Source organism: Nelumbo nucifera, chromosome 7 (genome assembly GCF_055504915.1).
Source record: "Nelumbo nucifera cultivar China Antique chromosome 7, China Antique-T2T, whole genome shotgun sequence".
In the NCBI taxonomy this organism is placed as follows: Eukaryota; Viridiplantae; Streptophyta; class Magnoliopsida; order Proteales; family Nelumbonaceae; genus Nelumbo; species Nelumbo nucifera.
Window position 1 is genome coordinate 9,526,697 of NC_142655.1, and position 10,252 is coordinate 9,536,948.

A 10,252-nucleotide genomic window follows, 5' to 3' on the forward strand; every position below is an offset into this window, starting at 1 on the left:
AACGTGATAGCCAATAGGTGTTATTTATAATAAATTTTGATTGATCAAAACTCTTCCCATACCATATCTTTTCTGCATCATAGATTTTTCGTTTATATACATATAGTCATTATTGTTTAAAAGTCTTTGGCTTGTTAGGCAGGATGAAACAAAATGTGGGATCAATTGATTATTCTGGCATGCTCACTTTTGATTGGTTATGTAATCTATTTTACATTAGCTCCGATTTTTGTTCCTAGAATCCTCTTCACACCCACCTCATAAGACTTGCAAAAAATCAGATTTAGCCCTTACAAAAATGTATCGAGAGCATTTTTATGCTTTCGAGAAAATATTCCTAATGCATGGCTGAAAAGGGCCATAAAAACGGTAATGAGGACCATTTTCTCCGGACTGAATCCGCCCTCCACTTGCAGCTGTGCATTGACCATTTTGTGAGAAAAAAATAGGGATTAGTTTGTTCTTTATTGACAGTGGATCCCACCATTTGTGGTTGTATCAGAAGCCCCCTTTCCTCTCCACCGATGGGCTGGGCTACTAGTAGGGTGTTAAACAAAATTGCAATGCGAAAAGAAAGAACACACAATCAAATGAATCCAATTAAACATGTTTTCTAATAATGTTAGACCTTTATACAGTGATCATTAAGCTACTATTAGAGTTTCTCATATATATATTTATATGGGATACCTGTGGAGCCCTGATGTGATCTCACCTATACCTACGTCAGACACATTGTGATTGAAAGGTTGATTAACTTATATACAGTATCCCGTGAACGCATGCAATTTATTCATTGTGAACAATCAATAACTCGACAAAATTCTAACCCAGTAATAAACTCAGCAGCCACATTAATTCTAATGCTAGAGAGCACGGTTGAAAGATTTTTAAATTGTCATTATGTGCTTAAAAGGCACATGGTTTTATGAGAAATTCAATAAAATGAAACAGAAGAAGCAGACAAGCAGTACTTGTCAATATACTAGCTCAACAGTGGTTTAATAGACTAAGAACTAGGGAATATATGCATCGTCTTGGCAGGCATATCTATGAATTAAGGCTGTGGAATATTCAACTCTGGCTGCTAATCTCTCTAGTGATTATTGTGTGGGAAGGTTCGGACTTCTAAACCCTACAAAACGAAATGAGATTAAAAAAATATCTTAGCCTCGTCCATCAACCTTATAAAAGGGGCATCAATTGCATTGGAAACATAACAAATCTTGAGCTTTTTCTTCCTCTTTAGTCTCTACTACTCACTCTTTATGACTATGTGCTGCTTTGCAAGAAGAAACAGCCATTCTATGGCTGCTGCTTCAGTGCTTGTTATTGGCCTGTGCCTGTTAATGTTTTCTGCATCCTTGGCAGGTCTCTCTCTCTCTCTCTCTCTTGTGTGCATATGTTCGCATGGATATGCATCTACCCGTTTAGTAGTTTAGTAGGTTTATTCTTAATAACCTAATCCAAAATGTGGGGTGGGATTCCTAAACTTAGATTGCTTTTGGTTGTAGTGCACATTAAATCTACCGGATACAAATTTTAGATTCACTCATATGCATGAATTGGTGTATGGAACACAAGTAGAATTAATTTCTAGACTGGAAGGCTTCAATTTCATCAGATAACATGGAATCGGGATGAGGTTTCAAGGTCAAATTAATTCCATTCCATTCCATTCCCGACTTGGAAGCTTGGCCACCCTTCTATTCTACCAATACAAGGAAGGGGCTAAGTCCTGAGATACCATAAAGCTGAGCTCTTCTTGGCTTCCTTTTACTGGATTGAACTGACGAAGGAGCAGGAATCAATGGTTTCTTTTTGGCACTACCTCCCAAACCACAGTGTCGTCAAAGAAGCTTCCAGATTTTTATAGGGATGTGTGAGTAGTAGCTGAGGGGTTTCGTAGGCAGTCTGAAAGTAGTCTCAGTTTAAGCTAATGTTTGGGTGTGTGTTCTGGGACCTTGTTTGATTTGTTTTAATGGGGGAGCTGTGTCTGGGTCTTGGGTGAGTTGGCTGGGACTGGGTGGTGGGGCGGGGTTGTTGAAGTGATCAGGCGAGTTCCTGGGCTTGAGATGCATGATTTGGGCCTGGGCCCGATCCTTTTCTGTCTATACCTTCTGTCATTAGCATACTCGTGTTTTTTTCTTTGAATAAATTAATAATTACCACCATATATACCTTTTTTTTTTAACAAAAAGTCCTCACTGTCTTCCATTTACAGGTGCACAATCGATTGGTGTGTGCTATGGAATGCTAGGTAACAACTTACCACCACCCAATGAGGTTGTGGCTCTCTATAAAGCCAATAATATACAGAGGATGAGGCTTTACAGTCCAAATCGAGATGCTCTTCAGGCTCTCAAAGGCTCCAACATTGAAGTAATGCTTGACGTCCCTAACAGTGAACTTCAGCGTGTGGCCGGCGACAACCCCACTCCGGCGTTTGATTTTGTCTATGGAAATGTGGTAGACAACAGAGACGCTATCAAATTCAAGTATATAGTTGTCGGTAATGAAGTCCCTCCCCAAGATTTCAAATATGTCCTCCCAGCCATGAGAAACATTCAGAGAGCAGTTGAAGCAGCTGGGTTACAAAACCAAGTCAAGGTGACAACTGCAACTTACTCTGGAGTCCTGGATAATACCTTCCCTCCATCCAATTCCGTCTTCAAAGCTCAATATCTGCAATACATGCGGCCTATCGTTGGCTTCCTAGCTGAAAAAGGGTCACCACTATGTGCTAATATCTATCCTTACTTCAGTTACATCGGGAACCCAGCTTCTATTAGGCTTGATTATGCCTTGTTTACTGCCCCATCGGATGTGGTACATGATGGTCAGCTTAGATACCGGAACCTTTTTGATGCCCTCTTGGATTCTATGTATGCTGCTGTTGAGAAGGCAGGCGGGGGCTCTGTGAAGATTGTTGTATCGGAGAGTGGTTGGCCAAATGCTGGTGAATCTGCAGCAACAACGCCGAATGCACAGACTTATTTGAACGGGCTGATCCGACATGTGAAAGGAGGTACTCCCAGAAGGCCAAATGGTCCTATTGAGACTTACATATTTGCCATGTTCGATGAGAATACCAAGCCTGGAGCAGAGACAGAGAAACATTTTGGGCTATTCTCCCCCCAGAAACAACCCAAGTACCAAATCAATTTCAGTTAAGAGCGGCGCGCAACTAAATGGAAAGAGTTTTTGGTCTAGTGTATTACTACTTGAAATAAAGGTTGGACATGCATATGTACCACTAGAGGAACAACGAGTCTAGTGTTATAATGTGAAGTCTAGCTAGTCTCTGCAGTGATATAATTTTATAGTATCTCATATATAGTTCTACTGTAATGTTTGAACAAGAGAGCTTTTTCATTGGTGATCTTCTATGCTTGCTGCAAATTAGCTAGATTGATCAGAATATAAATTAATTTGTTTGGTGCTCAAACATATTTCTTAATTTTCATGTTTAAAAGTAGTGAAAAAAAATAGAGTCCATTAATTTTACTCTAAAAATTAATTAAAAATTTCACTATTTTCAATAATTTAAAAAATACTTCTGCTGGTTAAAAATACCTTTTAACATTTTATGTTGAATTAAAAAAGCATTTCATTCAATAATTAAGAGTTGCGAATATCTTGACTGACACTCATGCCATACGGCAAGAAGGGTGTTAGGGATAAAACTGCCATGGGATGATGGGAAGGTACAGAAAGAATAGCGCACCATACCATCGGTGAGATCCGATTTACTTCTCGACGCGCTTCACACTAACCTCATAGCGCATCACAGGTGTGCATTGAGAACATATCCTATGTTCGCAATGCAGACTACGATGAGCAGACGGATCAAGGAAAAAATCCACTTACCCTGGACAACAAGAAGGATATTTGAAATATGTTATGCTTGCTGGAGAGAAGATTTCCTCTGAGGTTCTGTTTGCAGATTGCTGCATTTAGCACATGCTTATTGCTGTAAAATATTTCCTTTCTTAACCCAATTTTATCTATGGAAATTCTACAGATAGTAGAATATCTGCATTTAATGCAGATTGCTGCATTTAGCACATGCTTCGGTTCGATTTTTCAGTTTTTCAGTTTTTCATGGGCACCCCTACTCATTGTATTACATTTTGTCAGTAATATGTGCTAAAAGGACCATGATTTAAAAAGAAAAAAAAATATATTAAAAAGAAATCAATATGGAACCCTTGAAGGGGTGCCTGCTGTGATGGCCGGGGATGGATGCATGTTGGGACATGGAGGCTGTACATGTAATACTTAAGTCTTCATATTTTTCTTTTCTTTCTTATTAACAGTAGGTGAAAGGCTGGTGGTCACCTTAAGGGTGTGTTCGGTTTGAAGGAAAAAGAAGGAAAACCCATATAAGATTTGTACAAGTTTCTTTACCTTTTCCTTCCTTTATATCTTTTCCTTCAATCCAAACACAATCTAGAATTTTATTAACCATTATCAAAAGGTAATTAAGTAAATGAATACATGAAGGAGTTGGCCTGCCTTGCCCCAAACCCAAAGATTCAGTTAAACCACTCGATCTGCCCTTTCCAACGCCCCCCAACAAAATATATATATATATATGTAAAGAAACATCAAGAAATATCTAATCCCGGGAGTGGGAAGACCTCAAACATCCTTTAAAAGTAAAGCTTTAGTGGATTGACATGACTAAAAACAGTGAAACCATGATAAATGGAGAGGCCACCATTGACAAATTGAAAGCATCAAGATAACTAACATTAAGCAGGATAGAAAACTAACATTAATTCTTGTAATCAGTGTAGTAATTAAACAGGCCAAGAAGGATAGAAAACTAACATTAGCTTCCCTTTAAGCAGGATAGAAAACTAACATTAATTCTTGTAATCAGTGTAGTAATTAAACAGGCCAAGAAGGAGATCATTAATTTGTTAATTAGGAGATTGTCACATTCAGCCTCAATATAATTAAGATTCCTGTTGACACAGCATTGAACTTCATCCAACAGAGCGAGCATTTCAGACTGTAATTATTATTGGCTAGGTGGGTTCGCGTGTGGACCTCTAACCCTGAAAAAATTGATAAGAAAACGGAAATCTTATTTTGCTGTGCCTCTATAAAAGGGGTATCGATTGCACTGCAAAGATAACCAATTAACCAATTTTGGTGTTTTTATTTGCTTGCTTTCTCTCCTGCTTTTCATGGCTATTTGCTACTTGGCATGTAGAAACAGTCCTACTGGGGCTACTGCAATGCTACTTCTTGGGCTCCTATTGGGTATTGCAACCTACACAGGTCTTTCTCTATCTCTCTCTACACGCAGTGTCTGTGTTTTTACCTGATTAATTCTTAAATCCATGGACTACGTCTCTTATTCTTTTCAGTTTCTCATATTTCATTTAATTTTGTGCGGAGTTCTTTTGTATATTTTCAAATGTGATTTTCGCATTTCTTTCGTTCCGTAATCATAATCATTTCATATTTCACACGTCACATTTGGCATCGTTCTATGCAATGATAATATTTTGTAGTATATCCCGGGAGAGACGATATGATGAATTACTAGTTTAAACTGCTTATGTAACTTGTAATATGGACAACAACACGTCTATTTATATCTTGTTTTAAAATTTAATTTATTATAACGAGGATTCAACACTAATTAAATCACTTACTACTGTAAACTGAGATTGTATGTAGGTTATGGGTTATCATTCTCTAATGAGCATAACCCTGATTTTACTGAAAATAAATTAACATCAAAGAGCTACGTTTACTCACAAGTCAAGGGCTTGATTCCTACAAGGTCACAAGCAAAGCCGTGACAGTAGAGAGTAGAGAGTAAACAATAAATGGGGAAGACCAAACCCATTTACTAATTACCAAAAAAGAAAAAAACAAAACCCATTTACTCTTGACTTTCGGACTGCTTATGTTATGATTGTGAGCTTGAACACAAAACTTCTGGACCCAAAACACTCCAATCTCAACATAGAATTTTACATTGAAAAGGGGATGCGCCCAGGTTTAATTAAGAGTTGCCTAACTGTGGAGACTTTCTACAGATTTGATGAGCTCATAGCCTCCTTTTCTGCGTACGTCATGCGGCCTTAATCAATACGGCTTTTGTTAAAAGAAATTAAAATCAAAAGAAAACATTTCCGATTGGTAGGGGTGATATTTTCAGCCTGAATTGGACTGGACGGGAAATCTGGGCTTGAGCTTAGGTTGTGTTGTGTTCGAGCCCAACACAGGCCAGCAAATTTTTGGGTCAGGCATGGGCTCACTGCTTTACGCTCGTCCCAACCTGCATAGCTTATTTTATATATATATATATATATATATATATATATATATGTATGCTATTATAATTATAATAGGACATGTATAATTCATATTTTATATAATTTTTATATTATATAAAATACAATAAATTTTGTATGCATATTATATGACAAATAGTATCAATTATATATTTAATATTGTAAACAGAAATGATACAGGCCCTGGCTTGGACTGGGAAAAAGGTTGGGCAGGACAAAAACTATATCCTTATCACAGGTACGAAGTCTAGCTCAGGACTGCAAGGTTCCAACTGGCTGGTTAGTAACGTCTCTTGCGGGTTGTAGCGGAAATTTGGGGTCGAATCCCATTTGCATTTGGGTTGGGGGATGGGCTACTCTCCATTGTGTACTATTACAAGTAAATAATAATAATAATAATAATAATAAATAGATAAATAAAAAGAAAATTTCTAGCAAAGATCCAACCCGATCCATGTAGGGGTGTTGATTGGACTGGATTTGGTCTAATCCAGTCCAAGTCCAATGTGAGTCAATTACAAATGAATCAGGTCTAATCCAATCTAATGAATAATTTGGACCATTTTAGACTGTTCCAATTCAATGTTTGAACCATCCAATTTGTTTAAATTCATTTTAATTTAGATTGGTTTCAACACAAATCCAGTCCATTGACACCTATATTCTTATCTTATATCAATAGACCCGATATTGGCTTAATCCAACCAAATCCAAAATAAATTTATTACAGATGGACCAGGTCTAATAAATATTTTGGACTGAATTTGTCCAATCCAGTGTCTTTTTGGTCTGTTCAATCCGTCCAAAACCGATCCATTGACACCCTTACTCCATGATCATCCCTGCTAATTGGGTGGAACCAAATTGAATCCAACTCAAGCATATGAAATTACGTAAAATCAACTAATTAATTAACCATGCTCTCTATCTTCTACAGGCGTACAAGCGATAGGTGTGTGCAACGGAAGGGAAGGCAACAATTTACCACCACCAAATGAAGTTGTGGCCCTCTTTAAGGCCAATAATATTAACAAGATGAGGCTTTATGAACCTGATCGAACCACTCTTCAGGCTCTTAAAGGCTCCAACATTGAAGTAATGCTTGGCGTCCCAAACAGAGACCTTCAACGCATTGCCGGCAATGACCTCACTCCGGCGTATGACTTTGTCTATGGCAATGTGGTAGACAACAGAGCTACTATCAACTTCAAGTATATTGTCGTTGGTAATGAAGTCAGCCTCCAAGATTTCCAGTATGTCCTCCCTGCCATGAGAAACATCCAGAGGGCAGTTGAAGCAGCTGGGTTACAAAACCAAGTGAAGGTGACAACTGCAACTTACTCGGGAGTCCTGGGGAATACCTATCCTCCTTCCAATTCTGTCTTCAGAGCTGAGTTTCTGCAATATATGAGGCCTATCATTGGCTTCTTAGCAGAAAAAGGGTCACCACTCTGCGCTAATATTTATCCTTACTTCAGTTATCATGACAACCAAAACGTTATCAGGCTTGATTATGCCTTGTTCACTGCACCAGGAACTGTGGTAACTGATGGCCAGCTCAGATACCAGAACCTTTTTGATGCCCTGTTGGATTCTGTCTATGCTGCTGTTGAGAAGGTGGGTGGTTCTTCTGTCAGGATTGTTGTATCAGAAAGTGGCTGGCCAAGTGCTGGTGACCCTATAGCAACCACTGCAAATGCAAGGACTTATTTGAGCAGGTTGATCCAACATGTGAAAGGGGGTACTCCCAGAAGGCCCAGTGGTCCCATTGAGACCTACATATTTGCAATGTTCGATGAGAATACCAAGCCTGGAGCAGAGACCGAGAGACATTTTGGGCTATTCTCACCACAAAAACAACCCAAGCACCAAATCATTTTCACTTGAGAGCGGTTCTCATATATATATATATATATATATATATATATATACAAATAAAGGTTGCAAAGGTAGTTATATATCAATAAAGGAACAATGACCAGTGATATAACGTGATATGTAACCAGTGGATTCTCTCTCTGTGAAGCGCACATTAAAGCTATTGTCATTGTAACCAAGTATTTACTACTGCAATAAAACTGTAATGTTTGAACAAAGGAGCTTTCTAATTGATGATGATTGCTTATCGTCGCTACAAAGCTAGATCAGATTAAATTTGTTGACTACTTGAAAATTTAATAAAAAGAGAATGACAACTAGGGATACAAATGGAATCTATTTGTAGAAATTTGAATTTGATCTCATCAAAGGTGATCTGAATTTGATCCCTTTATTATGGTACCAAGTACGAATCAACCCCTATATATTCAACCCAAAAGATTACATTCTATTCATTTTTGTTGCAGAAAAACTCAAGAAAATAGATTCAAAATGGCACTCTAATGAAAAATAAAACAGAGATAAAGAGAAGAAGCACAAAGAATACACAGATTTATGTGGTTTGGCTTATAGCCTTCGCCCATAGGCAAAAGAGGAATAGAAATCTACTATGTAGTAGGTACTGGAGAAGAAATGCAGAGTTGTGCTCTCACAGAAACCCTAAGCCCCAAATACACCTAATGTCTCACACATTTCTCACAAGACTCAGACTTTTGTATACAAGAGAGAAACCCCCCCCCCGAAATACATGACTCTTCGTATTCAGTTTGGACCTATTGGATGAATATAGGTTGGGTCGTGTGCAAAATACTATGAAATTTTGCCTTCGGGTTTTTCTCAAATTAATTCAGAGCAGATTCACGAAGCGGGTCGCTACAAAGAATTCAAGGCACAAACATAATAAATCTCCACATTGGCTTGAATTCTCTCAAGCATCACAAAATAGTAATTTCCCTCCACCTTCTCCAATAAAAGCCCCTATGGGCAAACTCAAATGCTGCAAACACCAATCAAGTCCAAGCAATGCTTGAAGTTAGCCACAGGAAAAGGCTTTGTTAACATATCAATTGGGTTATTTGCAGTACCAATCTTCTTCACAATGATATCTCCTTATTCTACAACATCACGAACAAAATGGTACCTCACATCAATGTGTTTCGTCCTCTCATAGTACATTTGATCCTTAGTCAGATGAATAGCACTCTGACTATCACAGTAAACAACAGTCACCTTTGGACCCAAATTGAGTTCACCAAACAACCCTCTCAACCAAATAACTTCTATAACTGCCTCAGTCACTGTCATATACTCAACTTCAGTAGTAGATAAAGCAACTGTAGACTGTAAAGTAGCTTTCCAACTAACAGTACAACCACCAATAGAAAATACATAACCTGTGAGTGATTTTCTTATGTCAAGATCACCTGCATAATCTAAATCAACATAACCCATCAAACTGTCACTACTCCTCCCAAACTCCAAACAAGTATCTGATGTACCTTTCAAGTATCTGAGAATCCACTTCACTGCCTGACAATGTGTCTTGTTAGGACATGATATATATCTGCTCACCATACTAACTGCATGTGAAATGTCAGGTCGTGTGCAAACCATGGCATACATAATACTCCCAACTACACTAGAGTAGGGGACATGTGACATATATTTTTCCTCTTCATCTATTTGTGGTGACAAATTTGCTGAAAGTCTGAAGTGGGCTGCAATAGGAGTACTTATTGGTTTAGCATTTTTCATGCCAAAGCACTCTAAGACCTTTTCAACATACTTCTGTTGTGTCAAATACAACTTCCCTACTTTTCGGTCCCTCTGAATCTCTATGCCTAGAATTTTCTTTGTTGCACCCAAATCTTTCATTTCAAACTCACCACTCAACTGTGTTTTTAATCTGTTGATTTCAGATATTTCTCTTGCTGCAATAAGCATATCATCAACATAAAGTAGCAAGTAAACAAAAGAATCATCTACAAGTTTCCTAAAATAAACACAAATATCATATTTGCATTTATAATACCCAAGAGCCACCATAAAAGAGT

At 38.0% G+C, this 10,252-nt stretch overlaps 2 protein-coding genes across 2 annotated transcripts; both read left to right on the plus strand.

The window, feature by feature from the left end:
• The first annotated feature begins 1,168 nt into the window (after positions 1-1,168).
• On the plus strand, positions 1,169-3,448 carry LOC148790146 (glucan endo-1,3-beta-glucosidase-like). The gene is made up of 2 exons (XM_088891631.1): positions 1,169-1,371; positions 2,225-3,448. Exons 1-2 carry the CDS (start codon positions 1,269-1,271, stop codon positions 3,172-3,174), a joined length of 1,053 nt encoding a protein of 350 aa, XP_088747757.1. The 5' UTR covers positions 1,169-1,268; the 3' UTR covers positions 3,175-3,448.
• A 1,686-nt stretch (positions 3,449-5,134) lies between these two features.
• LOC148790147 (glucan endo-1,3-beta-glucosidase-like) lies at positions 5,135-8,247 on the plus strand. Its single transcript, XM_088891971.1, has 2 exons — positions 5,135-5,292; positions 7,258-8,247. Exons 1-2 carry the CDS (start codon positions 5,199-5,201, stop codon positions 8,205-8,207), a joined length of 1,044 nt encoding a protein of 347 aa, XP_088748097.1. The 5' UTR covers positions 5,135-5,198; the 3' UTR covers positions 8,208-8,247.
• The last annotated feature ends 2,005 nt before the right edge of the window (positions 8,248-10,252 follow it).

Excerpts from the sequence above, each read along its gene's own strand:
- LOC148790147 (XM_088891971.1), top strand. The coding sequence starts at position 5,199 with ATGGCTATTTGCTACTTGGCATGTAGAAACAGTCCTACTGGGGCTACT. Across the intron at positions 5,293-7,257 it reads GGGTATTGCAACCTACACAG|GCGTACAAGCGATAGGTGTG; the intron begins GTCTTTCTCTAT and ends TATCTTCTACAG.
- LOC148790146 (XM_088891631.1), top strand. The coding sequence starts at position 1,269 with ATGACTATGTGCTGCTTTGCAAGAAGAAACAGCCATTCTATGGCTGCT. Across the intron at positions 1,372-2,224 it reads GTTTTCTGCATCCTTGGCAG|GTGCACAATCGATTGGTGTG; the intron begins GTCTCTCTCTCT and ends TTCCATTTACAG.